Source organism: Martes martes (genome assembly GCF_963455335.1).
Source record: "Martes martes genome assembly, chromosome: 2".
NCBI classification, from domain to species: Eukaryota; Metazoa; Chordata; class Mammalia; order Carnivora; family Mustelidae; genus Martes; species Martes martes.
In genome coordinates this window covers 201,817,778-201,841,871 of record NC_137889.1, presented here as the reverse complement: position 1 = coordinate 201,841,871, position 24,094 = coordinate 201,817,778, and the positions used below count along the sequence as shown (strand labels likewise).

The following is a 24,094-nucleotide window of genomic DNA, read 5'->3' as shown; positions in this document are numbered from 1 at the left end:
AAGCCTGACCTTGCAGAGGATGGCACCACTATCTGATCCCAAGTTAGAAACCTAGGAGTCATCCGTGACCCCTTCTCTTTCTTGTTCCTTGCAGCAAGATAGCACATCAAGTCCTCTAAGTTTTAATTCCTAAACGTCTTTTGAGTCTTTATTCTTTGCTCTCTTTGCATTAGTACTTTGCATTACCCAGTCACAGCCCTTCCAGTATGACTAATAAAATAACTCAGCACCCCCAAATCTCCTTTCTTATGTCCAATTCATTGCCTGTAGTTACAGGGACCTTTTTAAAATGTACTTCTGATCATGACACTATGCACTTAAAATGAAAACTCTCCAGCGTTTGTGGGCAAAAGACAAAATCCTTAAACACCGCCCAAATGGTCCTGGGTGATCTGGTCCCTCCGGCCTTATTTTTCATCATGTTTCCTTACCATGAGGTCTTTCCGCTGTAATTCCTTTTCCTTTTGTTAGTATGCTCTACTGACTCTCCAACCCCATAACCCTTGTCTGTTCTTTTTCGATTGAATCATAGCTTCCTCATAGAAGCTTTTCCTATAGGTCGGATCCTCCTATCATACGGTCTTATGGCACAATATCTCTTTCCTTTACATTTAACGTAGTTGTAATTTTACATTCATCTGTAATTCCATAGGGGCAGGAAACTTTTTTTCCCCTTTGCTTGTAACTGTAACTCTGAGCCAGGCACATAATATACATTCAGCAAAATTTTTATTTTTTTAATTTTTTTTATTGTCATTTTTTTCAAAGATATTATTTATTTATTTGACAGACAGAGATCACAAGTAGGCAGAGAGGCAGGCAGAGAGAGGGGGAAGCAGGCTCCCCGCTGAGCAGAGAGCCTGATGCGAGGCTCGATCCCAGGACGCTGAGATCATGACCTGAGCCGAAGGCAGAGGCTTTAACCCACTGAGCCACCCAGGTGCCCCTCAGCAAAATTTTTAACTAAATGAATGAAACACAAATTCTGGGATCTCCAAACTCTCTTTTGACTAAATTCATCTCACCACTTGGATTTTGTTTTTCAGCATTCCCCAAGGCAGATCCCCTAATGGATCAAGAACCTTACTACTTCTTTCCACCTTTCCTTACCATACGCACGTTCCTGAAGCATTCACCTGAGTCCCTGCTGAGCAACATAGCACCTGCCCACAGCAGGCACTCAACACGGGCTTAGTAAACCTGAAAGGCAGGATCAAGACCCATTTGCCCGAGAAACATTCCCTATCTACTCCCAAACTTCTTCACTCTCCATTCCTAGGTTAGTGTCCTCTGGACCGTACACACTCTAGTGTGTCACTGTGTGCTGTCTCATATTATCTTCTGTTTTAGGTATGCTCCCCTCAAATCAGACTATGAACTGAGGATGGCCGCTATGTTTTCCATTAAAGACCCTGGAATTGTACCATTTATTAAATAGCTACTTAATTTCTTTGCTCAATGAAAACTACCAAGGCAATGTAATTTCATCCAAATTTTGTATTAATATCTTACTATTAGATAGTAAGAGATGCATTTGTTTTTCACCTGCCTTCTCCCTCTCCCCTCCCTCTCCCCAGTCATCACCTAGGGAAGGTGTTAGTGAACGGAGAAATGTCCAAAGTACGGGCAGAAGGCAGAGGAAGACAGAACCAAAGGTCAGATGATGGACAAAATGGAACTCTGGCTCCCGAATCATGGAAATTCAAGCATCAAAAAGATCCTATTCATCAGTATTGAAATGTATTGAGATTATTTAATATTTTATACTTAATAATGTACATTTGTTTGCTTGGTTTTTTGCAATGTGATTTGTGCTTTTGTTGTTTAAAATTTTTCCCTGCTTTCAGGTCACAAAGGTAATTCTTGCTTTTTCTTGGATTAACTTTCTAATTTTATCTTTTAGAGTTTGGTTTTCAGTTCATCTCCAGTTCACCAGTGATGTAGTATCCAGTTTTATTCTTTGCTGTAGAGTCAACCAGGTTGCCCAATACATTTTTACTAAATAATCTGCCCCTTCTCTACTGATTTGTGGTCCCCCCTCTAGCCTGTGAGTTTCCACAAACAACTGGGTTTGTCTCCGAGGTCTCCACTCTGCTCCATTGATTCACGCGTCTGTTATTCCAAAACGACACTTAACACGATTAATAATTGCTTTGTATCATGTCAGTCTCTAGTACAACAAGCCCTTTCCCTACCTTTACGCCTTGTTATTTAAAGTTGATTAGTCATGAATCTTCATTACTTCATATAAATGTTAAAGTAACTTAATCAAGTTTCTCAAAGAAACCCAGCTAGAATGTTGACTGAAATTGCATTTGATTCATAGCTTGCTTAGAGGAATACCTAACATCTTTATAATATCCTGTCACATCACTCAAGTGCATATCCAATATCTCTCCATTCACTGACATGTGTTACGGCGTTTGTAACAGTCTTAACGTCTTCTCCATAGAGTTGTGGAGTCTTGGTCAAGTGGATTCCTGGATAATTTACAGTTTTTCACCTCTATTTCGAATGGTGTCTTAATTTTGGTATACAGTGTAAGAGATACTATTAATTTTTACAGGTTGATCTTTATTGTGCAATATTGCTAAATTTTTATTAGTGATGATAATCTAATTCCTCTTGATTTTTCTAGAAAGATGATTGTATTTACTGAAAATAATGAAAGTTCCAACTCTTCTGTTTCAATCTTTACACATTTTTTTTTCTTCCTTTCCAGTACTATCTAGGACCTCAGTCCTCTTTAACATAGTATTAAGGTATATTAGTAGTTGTTGTAGTATAGTATTTATCAATATGGTTGGGAGCATTATTGTTCTGGTCCCTATTTCAAAGGAACTGCATCTAAAGTTTCTCCACTGAGTATATTAAGTCTGCATTTGCTATAATATGTTGGTATGGAAGCTTCATCAATTTAAAGGTTTGCTTCTATTCTTTTTTTTTAAGATTTTATTTATTTATTTGACAGACAGAGATCACAAGTAGGCAAAGAAGCAGGCAGAGAGAGAGGGGGGAAGCAGGCTCCCTGCTGAGCGGAGAGCCCGATGCGGGGCTCGAACCCAGGACCCTGAGATCATGACCTGAGCTGAAGACAGAGGCTTAACCCACTGAGCTACCCAGGCACCCAGGTTTGGTTCTATTCTTAGTTTGGTGACATGTTTTTTATCATAAATAGGTACTGATCCTTTTCAAAAGCTTTTTCTGCAAAGATTGAAATAACTATATAATTACTTTTATATGTGTGGAATGTGGGCAATCACATTAATTAATTTTCTGATGTTGAGCCATCCTTTTATTCCTGGGGCTAAACCTCACTTGATTTTGATGTGTTATTTTTTTAATAAACTGATAAATTCAGTTAATATTTTACTATTTGCTACCTATGTTCATAAATGAAATGAATTTGTAATTTTCTTTATCCTCTGTCTTTGGAATCAAGATCATACTAAATTCATGGCATTAACTAGGCAGGTTTCATTTTTCCTATTTTCTGATCCAATCTGTATAGATAGGAATATCTGTTTCTTGAAAGTTTGGTGAAGTTCACCTGTGAGTCTATCTGAGGATTTGGGGGAGAAAGGTCTTTGACTTCCTTTTTCATTTGTTTCATGCTTATTGATCTAGCTCAAGCTCTCTTTTTTTCCCAATCCAACCTTAACATTTCATTTTTAAAACATGCATATTAGGTGAGAGAAATGAAAAAACCTCACGTAATTTTAAATTACAAATTGAATTCTTTAGCAATAGATCTTTCTTTTCTATCAAGATACGCATAGCTTAGATGTGTCCTAATATCTGGCCTCAATTAGCCAGCCATCGGGGGAGGGAGAACTAATGGTTAATTTAATTTTCTAATTTGCTGAGGGTGAACTGAACGCCTTGTGTTTCAACCTCGTTACTGGCAATCTTTATAAAATGTATGAGTCTACTTTTCTGCCTTAGTAAGTACAATATGGTTAATGTTATTAAATCTTCCTGCGTTGATTGAAACTATTGTAATGTGTCAGAATCGATTCAATTGCATTGAGCAGGAGCTGATGAAATCTTCCCCAAGCCCTGGGCACAGTCTGAGGGCTGCCTCTCTGAGTAAGTTCCTGATTTCAACATAAGCATGTATGTCTCCTGCAAAGGTTTAGTGTAAAAACAAAAGCTCTGGATGAAAGAAAAAAAGGATTTGTTTTGGTGAATGAATCTAGTTGATTCACTGACATGCAGAGGGCTGCTAATGTTTACCGAGATTACAAGTGTACTTACGTCTGCCTCAGCAATCCCACCGACTCACGAGAAGTTTTTTTTAAAGATTTTATTAATTTTATTTGACAGACAGAGATCACAAGTAGGCAGAGAGGCAGGCAGAGAGAGAGGGGGAAGCAGGCTCCCCGCTGAGCAGAGAGCCCGATGCGGGGCTCGATCCCAGGACCCTGAGACCATGACCTGAGCCGAAGGCAGAGGCTTTAACCCACTGAGCCACCCAGGCGCCCCGACCCATGAGAATTTATCCCTTAGATATGCCTGTACCTTATGGAACTGTCTATGTGCATCATAACACTGTTTATAACAGCAAGAAACCAGAAACATCTCTTGACATGGCAGGTGCAAATATATAAATAACGGAATGATATGTCGCCATTAAAGGAACGAGAAAGGGGGCGCCTGGGTGGCTCAGTGGGTTAAGCCTCTGTCTTCAGCTCAGGTCATGATCTCAGGGTCCTGGGTTCGAGCCCCGCATCGGGCTCCCTGCTCGGTGGGGAGCCTGCTTCCCCCTCTCTCTCTGCCTGCCTCTCCGCCTACTTGTGACCTCTCTCTGCCAAATAAATAAAAATCCTTTAAAAAAAAAAAAAGAATGAGAAAGTTCCTATAAACTGTAAACTGAAAGAAGACGCGCTCCAAAGTACAGAACCATGCTATCTGTATCCTGAGTAAAATAAAAGGAAATAGAACTCTGCTAAAACTAACATGACATTGTATGTCAACCAGACTTGTGGTAAAAATAGAAAATTCAAAACGTGTATTTTCCGTTCCTTTTCTTGTCATCAAGAAAAGCTGAAATAAATAAAAATACTGTAATATCAAGAACAGGTAAATGACTCACAAGTACAACGCACAAAAGAACAGTTAATGGCCCCTAAACCTTAAAAAAAATGTTGAGTGTCTATTATGTGCCTGGGATTTTAGAGCTAAAAATAATCACCATCTTTAGGAGACATTTTGTTATCACTATTTTAAACTCAGAAAACACATTTATGCACTGACAGGGAGAGAGAAAACTCAGTCACATATCTCTGCGTTTTAAGGATTAGACAAGAAAGAGGATGTGTGGAGAAAGACAAAATGTATTCTGCTATTTTTAACAGGAGACTTACTTGAATTGCCGAGTATAGGGAATAGCCATAATGCTTCTTAAACTCCTCTCGAATGTCCAAAAGGTCCATTTCTGATCTGGAAACCATGATTCGGTTCAGAGTGAACTCATTGGTTCCAGCACCCTGTGAAGAAACACAGGTGTCCACAGGACGAACCTCACGGGTCACAAGACAACATACAGATCTGTATTTATGGGAAACAGACGATGGCGCACAAAACATTCGGCCACAGGGACTCTTCTTCACTCACTTGTCATCAAAGTTCATCATTCATAGATTCAAGAACTATTTGTTGAGCACTTACTCCATGCCACCACCATGCCAAATGCTGAAACCAGAGAATGAGAGATCCAAGCCTTCAGTTTTGTGAAGGATACACTATGGACTCCAGCACGTGGGGTATTGAGTCCTGTGGGAGTATACATTAGGAGGGCCGAAAGCAGATCAAGGATTAGGAAGGGCCTGCCTGAGAACGTAGTATTTGACCGGGGGCCGCCGTAATCCACCAGAGGAAGAAATCTACGAAGAAGGAAGAAATCTACGACATGCCGGATAGGGCACTGAGCCTATGGCAGCCAATGGCTCCAATTCTACCTCGGTTGGCTTGGAGTTTATGTTGTCATAGATGGAGAGGAACCAGACAGAAAATCGACACACTGGTTACATAAACAGTAACAAGAACCACGGAGTGGAGTGTGGCTGAAAGGAAGCCAATCCTCCTGTTCAGTCGGGAAAGACCCCTCTCGCCCGGTGACCTGAGAGAGGAGAAGGAGCCAGCCAGAGGTCGACCTGGAGGAGGTCCATTCCAGGCAGAGGGGACAACAAGCGCAAAGGCTCTGCTGTGGGAAGACACGTGGCATAGTCAAGGACAGAAAGAAGGCCCAGGAGGCCGAGGCATAGAGGGCAAGGAAGGGGGCGGGGAACGGGAAAACTCCGGAGAGTCGGGCGAGGCTAGTTCCTGTCGGGGCTAGTCACTGAGTGACTGAACACGGGACAGCCCTCGGTGGGGGGTGAGGTGAGGGACATGATGTGTTCACTTTGGACATAACTTTGAAGGCACATGGGGACCTCCATAGGAAATGTCCAGTAAAGAGACGGAAGTAAGCATCTTCTAACGTGCCAGGCTCAGGGCCAGAGCCTGGAGATAGAAAAAAGCTAGAAAAACACCTGTACTCAGGGACCTCACCATCTAGCAGCAGCAACAGACAGGAAAGCGCAGGGTTTCTACGGCACGCAAGGCTGCTGACTCAACTTGGCTGATTTTAAGAAAGACACTGGAGAGGCCACTGGGCTGCATGGTTCAGGCGTGAGGTTTGGGGTTCTAAACCAAGTTTTACTGCCTTCATGGACTGTGAAGTAGGGGAGATAATTTAGTCAACGCCTCACTGTACCTATCTCTAGAATGCTTAGGACACTCACTGTCAACCTCCAAGACAAAAGAGGACCCCTCCAGGGAGGGAAGGGACACAAAATGCCATCAGTATGATGCAATACTTTTTAATATTCTCCTGGAGGGAGACTAAGAATGTGTATGAAATTTGCAGACCCACCTTTAAAGCCTGATGAAGTCTTCCAGCTAAAAAGGCAGGCATGTTTCTGGCACAATGAACTGTTACAAAGAGGAAAGTAAAGTTCAGTTTCATTGAATAGAAATTGAGTTAATCTACAGTAATATGCTTTTTAAAAAGATTCTTTGCATAACCATACCATTCGACCCCCTCATGACTGCTGGCTTTTATTTAGAATGGAGTGGTGAATGCTTCACCTAAATTTCAAAGGCTTATCACGTCGCGTTCACATGGGAGTTTAGCACAGTCATTATCTTTAGTCGGGGGGAAAACAGAATTACCTGCCCAGGAAGCTCCTACAGCGGCTGGCTCATCTCCCGATCCCAGACGCACCAACACCTACGCTAATAACTCCCTAGGGTGGACACTTGCCCCATTCCCAGCGTTTCTGACTGCTGATAAAGAACTTGGGCCCGGAGACTGCAGAGCCCTCCGGGGGGGGACCGATCGGCTTATATAATGGTGTTTGTGTCAGCCTGTTAATCCACAGCTCCAGGACCAGCTTCGATCTGTGTTGGACTCTCTGTTCGATACTCCTGGGTAGCTCGGCCAAGAGCGGGGAGACCTAGACTTCCGACCTGGGCTCAGCTTTGGGAGGCAATGGATATCTTCCCCAAATAGCCAAAGACGGTCAATTACTAAATTTAGTAAATTACTCAATGACTCCGATTTCAAAAAGCCTCAGTAAAAATGCCAATAGAAATGTAATGTTTGGGGCACCCGGGTGGCTCAGTTATTAAGCGTCTGCCTTTGGCTCAGGTCATGATCCCAGGTCCTGGAATTGAGCCCCGCATCCCACTTCCTGCTCGGCGGGAAGCCTGCTTCTCCCTCTCACACTCCCCCTGCTTGTGTTCCCTCTCTCACTGTCTCTCTCTGTCAAGTAAATAAATAAAATCTTAAAAAAAAATGTAATATTTTCATCTCTCCAAGAATTTAGTAATCTAAGCACGGTGACAAAACAATACAAAGTTAAAAGGCAAAGTAAAACCTAAAAAGATATGACTTCTTCATGCATCCATTTAACAACATTTGTGGAGCATATCGTGTGCCCTGGGGACTGGGCTAGGAGCTATGGGAGCCTAAGGATGTCTGGATTCCTACAAGAAAGGAGTGAACCTTCATGTTGATTTAAAACAAGTGCAAAGTAACTCAGTTTATATGCACTGAAGAGCTTACCTATGGCCAAAAGCAGGTCTTCAAAATGCCCAGACAGTTCTCCTTTTATGCTGTCCTCAATGTCCTTCTGGCTAATGTTTCTGTATTCGTCAAATGCTAAAAAGCAGCACCACAAAAAAATATTTAAGGCGTTCCTGTTGACCATACTTGAATGTACTCCAGTTTCTTATTTGATATACAGCAAATCAAGTTAAGCGTGAAACTCAAGAACTCCGTCTTTAAATCATCAAAATCAGAGCATGGAAGTTTTGGTTGGTTCTTGTTTTTTTTTTTTTAATCATCTACTATAAAACCCAAACCTCACAGGCCATTTCCTTCAATCATCTTTCTCTCTCCTCCCTCTCCCCCTCCCCAGGTTGATGGAATTTAAAATGGCTTGAAATTATTAAAAATTATTAAAAATAATTTATCTAGTAAGGTGGGCTACTTGGAAATTCTAGCAGCACTTGGGAAACAATAGTGTGGTCCTTGGTCAAACATGTTTTATCTGCTTATGAGATTTCTTTCTGCTGAGTAAATCATTCCCTAGAGCAGCATGGCCTACTCACGCTTGCCAGAGGTAACGTCTCGATCAGTTTTTGTCCAAAAGCAAAACCTATAGGCCAGCAAGTACACAGGCATACTTTGTAAGCCATGTAAATTTTTCCCTAAGAAATTCTGAAAAATCTTTGGAGAGAAATTGGGGATTGTTTGGCTTTTACTTTTCAAATAAATGTACTTATAAAGCAGCTATAATATACTATTACTAGTATTTTATAAAATAAATGACATTTAATGCCAAGATTAAGGAAGGGCAATCTCAGAACTAAAACGTCATGGTAATAACCTTCTGTCTCCTCATTTTTCCATGGACTCAGCATAAGCCTAGTCATGTGCTGTGGTTGCTCTCGACCATGCCTGGGAGCCACAGCGGGACGCTCATGGCCGACGGAGTTCTGGGCTTCTGGGTGCTCTTGCTTCCAGAAGGTTCAGGGAGATACATGAGGGAGGAGGTGGCTCCTTAGCAGTCTCATGTAACAGTTGGTCCGACCGAAAGAACTCTGCCGCCTTTCCCCCACTTGCTGTCACATCCTTATTAACACTTAAACGGACACCTGCCATGCCTGTTATTTCTGGAAAGCGGCTCACTAGGGAAAAGGTGTCGGAAGCCCTGCTTCAGGCTCCTCCACACCACCGGACTGCTCCTCTCCGCGCTCACCCCGGAGGGTTCCCCCTTTCCTTCTCCCTGTTGCCCCCCCCCCCACCTATTACCCGTCAGTCTCTGGCTACTGTACTCAGCCTCCAGGAAAGATAAGAGTTGGGTCAGTTCTCCCTTGAGTTGGAACACAGTTCCCCATGTTTTCTCCTGAATTGCTTATATATATACAAACAGAAGAGCCTTTGCAATTTTTAACTTCACTTCCCAGAATTTTGTATATTAAACCTCAAAACATTTGCAAATACAACACAAAGCAAAAAAGGGTTATCGTGGGAGCGCGTACTCAGTTTCAGTTGAGGAAAACTCCTTAAACACAGGATCTCGGTGAATTTGTCTTCATCCGTGCCCCATCGGTTCTCCCCAGCATTATAGAGAATCTATTGGACGAGAAGGAAGACTTAGAATGGTATTACGGACACACTCTCCCTCTCATTCTCTCTCTCTCTCGGCAGGGGATTGGTGGAATGAGAAGAGCGGGCGGTCTACTGGGTTGTCGACGTCAGGGAGATAATCTCTTACCCGAGCCTCTCACTGTTAGTGGACTAGGATCTGGGAGTCGGGGAGGCTGGAGCCAGAAGAAGAAGAACCAGCACCGGGGGTGGGGGGCTGGGGGGGGGGAGCTAGGAGTGGGTGATGCCCAGCCTTCAGGCTTCTCCTCCAGACGGGACAGGAGAGGACGGCCTCCATTGGTGCCACACGAACGAAAGGGCGGTCGAGGGGGAGAACGGTTACAGGAGATGTCGCCTTCGCTCTACTACTGACCTGGGCATCTTTCTTGGCCAGCAGCTCGTCTACTTTCAGACTTTCATCTCTTCTGCCCTGCACGGGGAAGATGAAAATAAAGGCAACCCTTTTAAAGACAGGAGAGTCTAACCCTCAGTATTCTGGTCAGCAGGGCATTTTAGAGGCTTTTCTCCAGCAGAGGCCACGCAGCACAGAGGAGTCAGGCACTCGGCTCCTGCTCTCGCTCTGCTGCTCACTAGCCCTGAAATTTGTACCAATCACACAATTTTCTGAGCCTCAGTCTCTTCCTCTGAAAACTCAAAGATCTTAAAGGGATGAAAAGATAAGCCACGGAATGAGAAAAAATATTTGCAAACACACACCTAATACCGTACTTATATCCAAAATACATAAAGAGCTTCTCATACTCACTTAAAGCAATGAAAACCTAATTAAAAATAGGCAAAAGATCCACATGGATGTCAGAAAGTACACAAAAAGATGCTCAATGTCCTATGTCATTAGGGAACTGAAAATTAAAAAGAAAAAAAAAACCCAAACGAGAGAATACCACTACATGCTTATTAGAATGGCTAAAATCCCAAACCCTGACAACACTAAATGCTGCCAAGGATCTGGAACAATGGGAACTGTCATTCTTTGGTGGCAGGAATGCAAATCGATAAAGCCACTTTGGAAGAGAGTTGGGCCACTTCTTACAAAACCGACCATACTTCACCCATAACCCAGCAATGGTGCTCCTTGACATTCACCCACGTGAGCTGAAAACTTGAGTCCATGCAAAACCCGTACCGGAATGTTAGCACAGGCTTTTATCCCTCATCGCCAAAACTTGCTAGAAACCAAGATGCCCTTCAATGGGTGACACGCACGGTCATACACCCATACAACGGGACAGTATTCAGTGACTAACAGGAAAAGAGCCACCAAGCCCGGAGAGACACGTGGCATATCAGCAAACGTAAGAAGCCAGGCTGAAGAGGCAGCGTGCTGTACGGCTCCCTCCATGGGACTTTCTAGAAAAACTGAAACAATAGAGACGGCAGAAAGCTTAGTGACTGCAGGGGTGTGAAGGGAGGAAGAGAGCATGAAGGGAGCACAGGGATTTTAGGGCAGTGACACTATTCTGTGCGACACTGTAATGCTGGATACGTGACGTTATACGTTCCTCCAAACCCATGTGTGACACTTGACGTACCCCGGGGACTCTGGTTAATCACAATGTGTCAGCGTTCGTTCGCCAACTACAACACGCCACACTGATGCAAGATGTTCCCAGCAGGGTCACTGGGAGGGGCATACGGGAGCTCTCTGTACTTGCGGCCCCAGTTTTCTGGAAGTCTAAACAGATTTTGACGCTCTTAAAAATAAGGTCTATTAAAACACAAAACCCCCGACGCTTGCCACCAGCTCTCATGCTGAGGGGTCTGCGGCGAAGTGTGCATGTGTGTCCGTGCACAGACACGCAGCACGTTACAGAGAGACGGGAGAGAGGAAAGGGGGGAGTGCCTGAATCATTCTGAAAATTTTACTTGATTCGTGTTTGGCTATAGTATTTTTAAAGTGCGTTCATTCCCACTTTTAAACATTAGGTCCTGGATGCCTGTCTTATTTCCATATGATTTCTCTGATTTTCTACCCCAGTGCTGTTGCTCCTCTGCGGCTAGATGGCCTTTTCGTTCTGGTTCGTCGTGTGCTCCGCTCGGGTGAGAAGGGTGCCGCGTCTCATTGGTTCTGCTACGAACCATCGCGTTTTACTTGCTAAGTACTGCACACCCGCTCTCTCATGATTGTTTTAATTTTACAGATATGAAAACGAAGTTGTGGTTTTTTTTAAGATTTTATTTATTTATTTGACAGACAGAGATCACAAGTAGGCAGAGAGGCAGGCAGAGAGAGAGGGGGAAGCAGGCTCCCCGCTGAGCAGAGAACCCGATGCGGGGCTCGATCCCAGGACCCTGGGACCATGACCTGAGCTGAAGGCAGAGGCTTAACCCACTGAGCCACCCAGGCGCCCCGAAAACAAAGTTTTTATGGCTGAACGTAGCTTGTCCAAATAAAGCTATAGGCAGAGCAGAAGTCTGGGAGTCCCGGTTTTTCGGACTCGAAACACGTGCCCCGAAGCCGTACTGCTCACTGCCTTCTGGCTGTTGTGTGCTCGCGCGTGTGTGCAAACGGGTGTGCAGTCATGCTCAGAGACCTCTGGGAGTATATGTTCGCAGGAATACCTCACAGATTTGGGCTTGTAGGCCCCATCTTTAAGGTTTTCACTGTTTGAAGTAACTGCAACCATCACAAGGACACATTGTTTCCTGCAGGATTGTGGCTCACTGGGACAACTACGGTTTCCAGCCCAGGCTGAGGCCAGTGTCGGGATTTGCTCACACATCTGGAGCTGTGTATATCGGCTGAAAGAGGCCATTGGGATAGGGCTGAGATCACTTCCTCCCACACACACACCGGTGGTGGCACCTCACGCTTGACCGTGCCACCTATATGAAGTCTTGAACCTCTGCAGAAGAGAGAGCCAGGTGTGGCCTCATCTGGTCCTACACTGACCAACGGTTTAGCAACTCTTCCAAAGGGGCACAGAGAGATTTGCAGCAAATTGTTTTTCTGTTTGTTTTTATTTGTGCAAGCTTTTTTTTTTAATCTGGGGACTGATATACCCATCTCTAAAAATAATTTTTCTGTATCAAGCTTCTGATTTAATTTAAATGCCGACAAGAGAAAAATATATCCTTTGGAGTCCAGAAATGAAAATGTAAAATGAACAAATTATTTCACAAGGAAAACTGCAGCCTCCTTGTCTCCATTTGTTTATTTTTAAACTCCCTAAAAATGATTATTGAGCATGCAGCTTATCGGGGGACTAAGCAATAGAAAATAAAAACTTACATCTGCCAAAGTCAACAGAGCTTTCCGGAAATCACCAGAGGTTTCAGAACTAATGTCGTCTCCGAGACTCTTCTTATATACTGAAACCAAATAAGAATAAAGCAGGTCTTGACAAACTGAAAAAATGTTATTACAAAACAGAGAAAAGCTTAAATGTCAACACTGGCAAGGAAGGAGAACGTGAGAAAATAAATCCTGCCTCTTTTTTCTAACTTCCTGGTGCTGATAGGGATACTCTCTTCCCGTAACTATTACCATAGTGTGTGTTGTGGCAGATACAGAAGAACAAAGAATTGCCATGAAAAAGCCACCGGGGGCAAGGCGCTAGTTTGTCTTCTGATCACCATTTCATTCTTCCACCATAACAGAACACGGTCCTTGAGCAGGAAGTGCGGCCCACGACCTAAAGACCACATTCTCGGCTGGCCTCTTAGCTTAGTACCGTAGGCACAGCTCCCCGGCTGAGTTCTTGGTACTGAAATGGAGGCAAACCTATGTGACATCACTGGGAAATCTCCTTAAGGTGGCCGTGCCTTCCTCCGTCCTCCTGTGTGGTGTGTAGACTGATGCCTGGAGCCCAGGCAACCACTGTGGGGCCATGAGGAGAAGGACTACATCTTAGCCACAGCATGGGCGGAGGCAAGAAGGGGCCTGGGTTCCTGAAGGTGTTGAGGAGTTTCCATACCAGTCCTGGCACTGCCTGTCTCCGACTTCTTCTACACGTGAGAGAAGGACATTTTTATGTCACCTGAGCCACTGTCTGTTTTATCAAACCTGACCTGAACTGTGATGTATGTGGTGGATTGTATTCTGCGATACCTCTCAAAAGTGAGAAAGCTACTCGAAAAGGTGCTGTTTCCCGTAGCAAATGCCAATTGTTGTGTTCACATATTTGGGGGCTGACCAGTGGTGGCCCCCCCTTGCAGAGCCTGTGCTGTGAACTTCTACTGATTTTTTTTTTTTTTTAAAGATTTATTTATTTGAAGGAGAGAGAGAGCATGAGGAGGGGGAGGGTCAGAGGGAGAAGCAGACTCCCCGCCGAGCAGGGAACCCGATGCGGGGCTCGATCCCAGGACTCCAGGATCATGACCTGAGCCGAAGGCAGTCGCTTAACCCACTGAGCCCCCCCAGGTGTCCCACGTCTACTGATTTTAAAGCCGTTTTCTGCTCCGTCCGTGAGCTGGTGACGCCCAGGCAGCTGCTCCGTACCCGGATGTGCTGGCGTCACGTGACTCTCCGAACTCCGCCCGCGTCCTTCTGGAGAACTCTGTGGCGCCACAAATGTTTCTGCCCTTTTAAATCAACAAGAGATGCTTCCGGGGGGAGATGAGATTATCTAACAGCAAGAACCGTGTGGGAATAGGAACTCTTCTAGCTTGATTTTAGTCTTTTTTTTTTTTTTTTTTACAAAGTCTATAATTTTTTAAAGGAACTCAAATAAGCAAAATCCATTAAGAGTGCGAATTATCTCAATACTAATAACCCTTAAGAGGCATCGTCTTACCTAACAGTTATGATATTGCTTTGTCTCTTTCATACTAACTAGAAAAAACAGTCTCAGACACGAGAGAAAGTTCAGATCCAGCCATGAGACTCCACCGTGTCACTGCACAGGACACGCGACGCGAGGCAGCGGCTCCTTTCCCGAGCCAAGATGGCGCCGACTCTGACGGACGGTGCGCGTGCGCGCCGCCGCTTCCGCTTCCGCTTCCGCTTCCGCGGCGCCGCCACCCTCGCGGCCGCCCACCGCCGCGGGGCCGCGTCTGACCCTGAGGGCCGGCGGCCGAGCCGGGGAGCGCCGCGAGGACCATCCCCCGAACAGCGCTGGTAGACGGCGCCTTCCCGAGCTCGCCGGTTCTCCTCGTGGGGACTGAGCCGCACCGGAAACAGAGACAGCAACGCAGGAGAAAACGCCCCAAGGAATAAGGGACCAAAGGGAAGCCGAGGACAGCCGCAAACCACGGGGGCACACGGAAGGCTGAGGAGACGGATGCCGCGGGGTGAGGGGGTGCCTGGCGCGGTCAGCAACGGTGAGGCACGGGTTCCTGTGACAGAGGCTCCCGTGACAGAAGCCCCCGTGACAGAAGCTCCCGTGACAGCACAAGTTCCCGTGACAGAAGCTCCCGTGACAGCACGGGTTCCTGTGACAGAGGCTCCCGTGACAGAGGCTCCCGTGACAGCACGGGTTCCCGTGACAGAAGCTCCCGTGACAGAAGCTCCCGTGACAGCACGAGTTCCCGTGACAGAAGCTCCCGTGACAGCACGAGTTCCCGTGACAGAAGCTCCCGTGACAGCACGGGTTCCCGTGACAGAAGCTCCCGTGACAGCACGGGTTCCCGTGACAGAGGCTCCCGTGACAGCACGGGTTCCCGTGACAGAGGCTCCCGTGACAGCACGGGTTCCCGTGACAGAAGCTCCCGTGACAGCACGGGTTCCCGTGACAGAAGCTCCCGTGACAGCACGGGTTCCCGTGACAGAAGCTCCCGTGACAGCACGGGTTCCCGTGACAGAGGCTCCCGTGACAGCACGGGTTCCCGTGACAGAAGCTCCCGTGACAGCACGGGTTCCCGTGACAGAAGCTCCCGTGACAGCACGGGTTCCCGTGACAGAGGCTCCCGTGACAGCACGGGTTCCTGTGACAGGAGCACCCGCCCGGCGAGCCGCGGCAGCCTGACGCCGAGAGGCCACAGAACGAGTCCCCGGGTACCGCCGAGCCCGAGTCTGAGCGCTAGGCTGCCCTGCCGGCCCGTTTCCTCCTTTCCCTCCTCCGGCATCACGGCTCTGCGCCCGTCAAGCTGACCCAGTCCGCCGCTCCTCAGGGCCAGAGGCCTTATCCGGGGGGCCCCGCGGCCCCCGCGGACTCTCAGCTTCGATCGTGGGTCGCACTGGCAGAACGACAGTCCTACATGCTAGAACCTTCCGTCGGCTCTTAGGATGGTCACTGCCGCCTTGGGGAGATCAATCCGGTGCCCGTCGGGACTCATGGCCGCCCGCGCGGGGCCCTGCAGCCACAGCAGTGAAAGAACCAGACAAAGGCCCGGGCTTCGCACAGCTTGGTCCCGGCGGGCTTGGGGTACAGACGCGGGGCCGTGGGAAGCCGTCGGGGCCGGGGTCACGCAAGGAGCGGCGACTCGTCCCAGAAAGGCGAGGAGGTAACCAGGCCCCTTGGGATAGAGCCCCTGGCGCCCCCGATTCCTTCAGAAGCAAGTCTGGTTGCATCGAGAGAACCAAATATTTCAACACCTCCATCGCGCCCATCTGTGGCGTCGCGAAGCCATGATCTCTTCTGCTCCAGAGCCGGCCTTCTCCACCCTGCTTCGGAGCTGGGGTGGGCACGCTGCCAATCACACCGCAATCCCGTACCCTCTCGCTTGCCCCAGCTCCCCGTCCGGCCCACCCCGGGGCATGGGGTCGGGCGTGGCGTCGAGGGAGACTGGAAGGCAGAGGAGAAAAAAGCCGGCGAGGTGTTGGCTGTTCCTGTCAGCGTACACCAGCGAGGTCCTTGCATCGTGACAGCGGCAGCCGGCTCGGGGTCCCCAGAACAGGTCGCTTAGCCACGTGGAGGGACCCGCTCCAGCTCCTGGCAGCCCTTCTGCAGAGATCTGAACTCCAGTTCCTTAAACCTCTCCTCCGAGCCCCCGAGGCACCAACACGGGCAGGCGGTGCCCCTCCTCTGAGTTTCTAGTTTCCGAAAACTCCAATCTCTTTTTCCTTTGTTGTCCCTGCCCTGGGGTTTGCTAAAATCTCCTGCTAAACCCCCTTGTTCCCCTGGAGCCGTTTCAGTCCTCCAAAAGGCGTGGAAGCAATTCCGCGTTAAATGCGGTTATCACGGAGCCTTGATGAGCCTTGATGAGCGACGGCTAAAAGAGTCACTTACCTATCACTGAGGTGAGCGAGGGTATTTACCTTCTAGGGAGAGTTTCTCAAGGTAACGGATCTAACACCGAGCTGGGAGGCAGCAGATCCCTTCTCGGGACCTCCTACTGCACAACCTCCCCGACCCACCAACATAGAAACTGCTCCCTCGGGGTACGCGGAGAGGGTTCCAGGCGGCTGGTGCACAGTATAGAATTCAGGCTGCTCTTTGCCCTGGTTCCTGGGAAGCAGCCTCTAAATCCTTCAGATTTCCCCAATAATAGGAATGTCTTTGCTATTTGTGGCAGGTCCCGCGAACCACACCTGAGTTTACGCCGGCAAGATGACTCAGGGTGGGGGCTGGTGCCCCCAGAAAGACTAACCCCGTCATTAGAAGGGTCGGGGCTCTGAGCCACACGGTATCAGCCTGACCTGCAGGGAAAGGAAGGGCCTGGACATGTGGCCAGTGATGCAGTCAGTCATGCCAGTGGGATGAAACCTTGATAAAAACGATACCAAAGGTCAGTGAGTTTTCCCGGTTGGTAATTATGTATCGATGCGCTCGGAAGGAGACACATCCTGAGGACCAGGAAGCTCTGCATCTGGGACCCTCGCAGACCTCTCCGCTACATGTCCGCATGTGACTGGTCCTGATTTCTGTTCTTTAGAGTAAAACGATAATTGTAAGTACAGCTGACCCTCGAACAACAGGGGTGGGAGCCGCACAGTCCGCCTATACGTGGGTTTTTTCAATAAATGGGGCACGATTTCATAAATGTATTTCCTCTTCTTTTTGATTTTCTTAGAAACTTCTTTTTATCTGTAGCTTAGTTTATTGTGAGAACATAGTATATAACACATCCAAGAGACAAATTCTGTGTTAATCCACTGTTTCTGTTACCAGTAAAGCTTCTGGTCGACAGCAGGCTATTAGTACTGAAGCTATCGGAGGGTCAAAAGTTATAAATGTATTTTGAGGGGCGCCTGGGTGGTTCAGTCGGTTAAGCGGCTGCCTTTGGCTCAGGTCACGATCCCAGGGTCCTAGGATCGAGTCCTGCTTTGGGCTTCCTGCCCAGTAGGGAGCCTGCTTCCCCCTCTGCCTGCTGCTCCCCCTGCTTGTGCTCTCTCTCTGACAAATCAATAAATAAAATCGTTTTTAAAAAAGTTATACGCGTATTTTGAACTGTACAGGGGGTCGGCGCCCCTAACCGTCCCGTGGTTCACGGGTCAACTGTGCAGTGTTTTCTCGAGTTCCGTGAGTCGTGCTAGTGAGCTCTTGAACCTGAGGGGGTGGTGAGAAGCCCTGACCTCACAGCTCTTCGGGCAGAAGGGCGCATGGCCTGGGGCTGCTGAGCTAGCGGCCGTGTCTGCAGTGAGGGTCATCCTCTGGGGACTGTGCTGTAACCTGCGTCGTCAGCCTACCCCTGGGGGTTCAGCGCCAGAATCACACTGCAGGGACTTTCTCCTTTTTACACAGTGAACAGACTACGAGGACGTGAGCTAATTTTACTGAATCCACACGCTCAACACATTCTCTCAACGGTCCATCTCATTTTCCACGCCCCAAATCACGAGGCCAATCTATTAATATAGAACGATTGGAATCTCAGGCAACTATTTTCTGGTGAAAATAGTTGATTCATGAAGCAGTGGCTGCTGAGAGCAAAATCCACCAGAGCCGAAATGAGGTAAGTGGGAAGTGTCAACGCCACGGTTATGCTGCAGTTTCTAGCTCAGATCTTATTCCCATATTCTCGGAAGAGCCACAGACCTTGTCCCGTTCTGGAGGGTATCCTCCTTTTTACACCTTGCCTGCCCAAAATGCCTTGTGAAGAAGAGCTTGGTGGGTTTCTGGGGAGAGCCGCATGGGCTCCTATGTGTGCAGGCCATGGTCAAAGTGAGCAGATCGTATGCGCACCTGTGTAGTAGGCTTGCGACACCTCCTTCATCTGCCTGCTCGTTCTGGTGGTGAGGATTTCAATCAGTGCATGCTCACTGGTGCCAGCGCCCTGAAAAGGAAAAGGCAATCTATTTTTAGAATACTTGAAAAGCTTAATGTCATGCATTTCAGGCTTAATATCTTGTTTTATGTGCACGAAAAGACATTTTCGTAAATCAGCATAAGGTGGTATATTGCTCTAAAGCAGTTTTCTTGTTTATCGTATATTTTAGTATGAAAATAAGACAGATCATCTAAACTGACATCAAAACGTTCAAGAAAATTTCCCACTCTCGTGTAAAAATCAACTGAAGAACTGTAGGAAGAAACGGTGTAAAGGGAAAAGCCTGCATCATTCAAGATCAGAAGTGAGTTATCGACCACGCCATCGTGTTCGGAGAGGGCTCTGCGGTTTTCTTGAATGAGTTCATCCTTCTGCTAATGCGCTAGTCAGCAGGTATCATCTTCATCCAGGAAGATTTTTTAAGCCTTAGTAATGTATGTCATGAGCCTAGTTGGTTTGGGGACCAGTTACCCTGAGTCTTGCTTTATACTGAGGTCACTGAGCATGCAGTGACTCCAAGAAAGGCCTTTTCCACTAGGACTTGATCAAGTAAGGTCAGTGCAGCTTATGAACTGAAGCTGAATTCTGTCCCTTTGGGGCAGAGGTTCCAAGCTGCCCTCAGCATCTCTCCTTTTTAATTAACTAACTAATTAACTTAAAGACAGACTAATTTTTAGATCAGTGTTAGGTTTCCAGCAAAACTGAACAGACCGCATGTCTTGTACCTCCCTTGCCTTAGTAACAGAACCTTCCATTTCTAACTGAGCACACAGCTACCCAAATAGATACTCTATGACTCAGCTTCCCTTGGAACTAAGTTTATTCATGTAACTAAATTATGACCCATCAAACACATATAAAGTACCACGTACGGTTTCCAAGAGTCCGTAAGGAGAGGAAATGAACCCTCCTTGGTCTCGTGACCGTCTTTCTGCCTGACGGAATAAAGATGCGACGCCTGGATGCTGAGCCCCCATCTTGAGCCAACAAGTGGATTGGACAGGCTGGATATGGTAAAGCCCCAAGACTGAAGGAACTAGAGTCCCTGACAATGGCTGTGCCAGGACACCCAGCGCTGGACTGCCTGCTTTGGATTTCTTTTGCACAAAAGGAAGATTTTTCTAATCCTTGTTGGTGAATCGAATCCTCATTATGCCACCTGCTAAGCTGTCCCCCATGGGGCGGCCGGAGAAATGCACTGCTCAGAGAATCTGCTGCAAATCCCGTGGGTACCCCCAGTGGCCCGAGCTTCAGATCCGCCACTCAGTTGACAAAGAGGTCGCGCTCCCTCCACGCTGCTCTCAGCAAGTGACCGGACGGGGAGGGCGTCCTGGAGCTGGGCCGTTTCTGCCCAGGGCGGGACTTCTCCAAAGGGCAGGAGCTCAGGAGATCCCTCCCGGCCTGCCGCGGCTTTCACAGAGCTGACCTGTAGACGGAAGCTCGTTCCATCCGAGCCGCCTTCCTCCCCTCCCTCCTTTCACGTGTGACAGACCCGAACTGCCATGAGCGTCACCCAATTCACCCAACCTACCCTGCTCTGTCTCCTCTCTTTCCTTCGTAAGACTCCCCCTAGGAAATCTCTCGTGTGTCTCACTCCATCTTGCCTTCTTGGGGGCTCATGCCTCCTCCACGGAAGAGAAAGTCTCCCCCGTCTCAGATAAGGAGGTAGAAGACAGCTCAGGCCTCGGACCTAGACTCCTTCTTGTCAACACATGTCAACCTACTTCGTTTCAGGTTTTCCTCTTGGAACAGAAGATACAGACCAAGACTGATGAGCGTCTCTGCCATGAAGGAGTTTTGCCTCTCAACTAGACAAACAGATAATCAACAAATACACACCCCCCAGGGGTAATTTTAGATGGTAATAGGTATCACTAAGAATATAAAACTGAGTGAATTGATAGAAAATACATGGAGGGAAAACATTCCAGATGGAAAAACCATCACGTATAAGGACCTGAAGGTGGGAATAAGCTTAGAATGTTCAAGCAGCAGAGAGGAGGCCAGTGTAGCCGCGGCACTGAGTCGGGGGCAGGGGAGGAGAGGGTGTGGTGGGCCGTTTTATGGAACCTCATCGACTCGGCCAGGTTACAGTCCTCGGTTACTCACACTCAAACCTAGGTGCTGCTGTGAAGGTATTTTGTGGACATAACTACAGTCTTAAGCAAGGGAGATCATCTTAGATAGTTCAGGTGGGCCTAGTTTAGTCAGTTAAAGGCCTCAAGACCCCCGCTGAGGCTTCTCTGAAGAAGAAGAAATCCCACCTGTGGGCCGCAGCTCCCGCTTTCCTACGAGTTCCCGCCCCCCTTCCTAGTAGCCCCCTACAGACTCTGGATTTGCCTCGTCAGATCCTTAATCATGTAACCCACCCCTCGCAGTAAATCTTACCGCGTAAGTCCCCCGCCTGCTGCTTCGGCTTCTCTGGGAAACCCTGACCGACACAGAGAGAATTTTTAAAAATTCACGGAGCCAGGCGGGAGCCAGACTGTGATGGGTGATGAAGGTCATGGTAAGAAGCTTGGACTTGAAGTTTTCAGGACCACTGGAGATGTTTGCTGGTGAACAGCATAACTCTAAAAATAACTCTATAAACATGGTTTTGGCTATTCTGTGGTGAGTGGATTCCAGGTGGGCAAAAGCAGACACAAGGGACCGGCGAGGAAGGTGCCGATAGGGGCCAGTCGGGAGACGTTGGTGGCGGAGCCGGAATGGCAGCGGCGGGTTCTGAGACACACGCACACATTTGCACAGACAGACTCGCACACAGATTTGGGGACAGAGCAAACGGACTTGCTGACAGACTCTGGGAGCTAGGAAGCGTGAGGGAACGCAAGGGATCAAAGATAATCCTGGTTTCTGACCTAAGCAATGGGGTTGATGGTGGCGCCATTTACTCTCAATGACAACAAAGTGGAGAATTTGACTCTGTGGGTGAAAAACCATGGAAATGAAATTAGGATATGACGATATCCTCTCAGCCCAGGAACACGTGGGCTCAAGGTTCCGCAACCCTTCCCCGCTTCGGGATCGTTCTTCCACTTGGACAGCATCAAAACGACACCCAGATTTACTCTGTTATACCCATCTCTCACGTGCGCACTGGACGGAAGTCGCTGTTCTTGATGACACAGTCAAATCTCGGACAGAAACGGCTCATACTGGGCTCATACCTTCATGGATTTCTTCAGCTGCTTTGCATCAAACACAGCCGGAGGAGTCACGAGGGCCACCATGAGCTGCCCGAAGTGGCCGGAGAGATCGCCCTTCAGGTCATCTTTCAGTTCCTGCAATAAAAAACCCCACAGACGAGAGCATGAAATACTTTTCCTTTCTTTTTCCACAAAGTCACGTCACGAAAGACAAGCAAACGTGCCAACGCGGACCAAACCAGGCCAGTTCACGGAACGAACCGAGATGGCGAACCATTTCCGTGGGCAGCAGTCTGCGCTCTGTGACTGCTGCCAAGACGTTCTGTCTTACAGGTTTTCTGAAGGAAAGCCAGCGGAGGGTTACGTAAGCGCCACAGACAGGAACTGTGTATCAAAAATGTGTTTCCTAGGCCCCAGGTGCTCTCAATATTTGGGTTGTGGTGGGGGAAGAAGACGAGGAAGGGTCCCTATAATTCACACCCGGCTTCACGAGTAGCTGCTTCTCAGTGACTGCCAAAGAGCCCTGGACACAAAAGGGAAGGAGAGGACAGTAGCTGGTCGCCTGCCTCTGCTAAGAGTGTGGCACCACGAGGCATCAAAGCGGTTTTCTGGCAACACCAGCAGGGGAAACCCCAAATGTAATGGGGCCGGCGTTACTTATTAGTGTCCTCTGGGCCTGTTTTCACACATAGGTACAGTCCATCTCCTCCACTTGAAGGCAGGTTATATGGTTTTCATTTTCAATATTTAAAGGATGTTAGTGGATTATTATTTTTCTTGCTTTGGATTATTTTCAGCTGGGACAGGCTGGCGGCCTCCTAGACCACTGACAATGCGGACACGTACCAACATCCACCGGCCACCAGGGGGACCCAGTGAGGCAGTGGACGAAACAAATGGGTTGGAGCCCAAGTGTTCCTAATTCTGCGGCCAATCGCCACTGGCTGTTTCCTCTCTAAATGCTACTCTGCTACCACCTGCCCTCAACCCGCGACTTTACAACTGACTCTCGATTCACCTGTTCTCAATCCTTCTCACTGTGAGAAACGCGCCCCCCTTCACCTCGTCCTTCCTCCATATTCAGAAAATCCTGAAAGGCCAATGTCCCTACACATGAGTGTTCGGCCTCGTCGAGAAGCTTGGCAACTAATTTAATTTGACAGGTGTTTCCTGGGCTCCTGCTGTGTGCTTGGCATTTAAAGGTGAGCTAGACACAATGCTTACTCCTAGCATACTCCTGGGGCACTCCTCGGAAAACCAGAAATATTCAAAGATAAAATTTCAATATAATACGTTAAGTATCTGGTAAAGTGTGAAGGTTAAGTATGAAGAAGGGTGTTTCTTACTGGGGTCTGGGAGCTTGGAGGACACAGTCAGGAGGTGATGCCTGAGTTGCCTTGGGAGGGTGTCTACACCTTCTCGGCTCTCACCTGATCCCAACAGCCTGGCTGCTCTCTGCTACCACTCTTCTCCCTCCCCAGTTTGTGAGCCACAGAAGCTAAAATAAATTCTAAAAAATATAAATTCGTTTTATAGTATTCCCTTGCTTACAGACTTGCAATGATTCTCTTTTGTTCTTAGAATAAAACCCAAAGTGTGTACCGAGCCCACAAAGCCTGGCACGTTCTAGCCCCCTCCAAGCTCATCTCTTCCATCCGCTCCCCTTATGCGCCCCGCTCCTGCCATATTGAAAGTCTTTCTGTTTCTTAAATGGTCCCAGTTTGTTTTTGCCTCAGGGCTTTTGCACGTGTTGTACCTTCTGTCTGAAATGCTCTTCCCCAGATCAAGTAGGGCAGAATCCTTGGTATGGTTTAGCCGTAGTTGAGAATAATCCTGGTAAGTCTTCCCCACCCTACTCCAAGGAGCCATTCCACAGCCTCTCTCTGCCCTATCATCCCGTTTCAATTCTTTCAGAACACTTACCAATACCTGAATTTATTTACTTCTTATCTTCCTAATAAAATGGTAGCTCCATGATAAAAAGAAGGGTCTGCTTTTTAGACCAGTGAATCTCCAATGTCTAGGTTATCTCCTGACACATAGTTCGTTACTGAACAAACACACCGTGTGGAATAAAACACAAACGTCCTTGTAGAGTTCCTGCATAGTTTCTGCCACTTAGTAAGTTTTCGTCGGC

The 24,094-nt window shown here is 47.5% G+C and overlaps 1 protein-coding gene across 9 annotated transcripts in view; it reads right to left on the bottom strand.

The window, feature by feature from the left end:
- ANXA3 (annexin A3) overlaps positions 1–24,094 on the bottom strand; it is a 49,753-nt gene that overhangs the window by 2,366 nt on the left and 23,293 nt on the right. For all 9 annotated transcript variants that reach the window (XM_080795353.1, XM_080795357.1, XM_080795360.1 and 6 more), the window contains 8 exons: positions 21,979–22,092; positions 18,724–18,814; positions 12,951–13,030; positions 10,071–10,127; positions 9,592–9,685; positions 8,111–8,206; positions 6,917–6,975; positions 5,367–5,489 (listed from right to left, as the gene is read on the bottom strand). In XM_080795353.1, the coding sequence (XP_080651479.1) occupies positions 5,367–5,489; positions 6,917–6,975; positions 8,111–8,206; positions 9,592–9,685; positions 10,071–10,127; positions 12,951–13,030; positions 18,724–18,814; positions 21,979–22,092 (714 nt within the window). The remainder of the gene's footprint in view (positions 1–5,366; positions 5,490–6,916; positions 6,976–8,110; positions 8,207–9,591; positions 9,686–10,070; positions 10,128–12,950; positions 13,031–18,723; positions 18,815–21,978; positions 22,093–24,094) is intronic.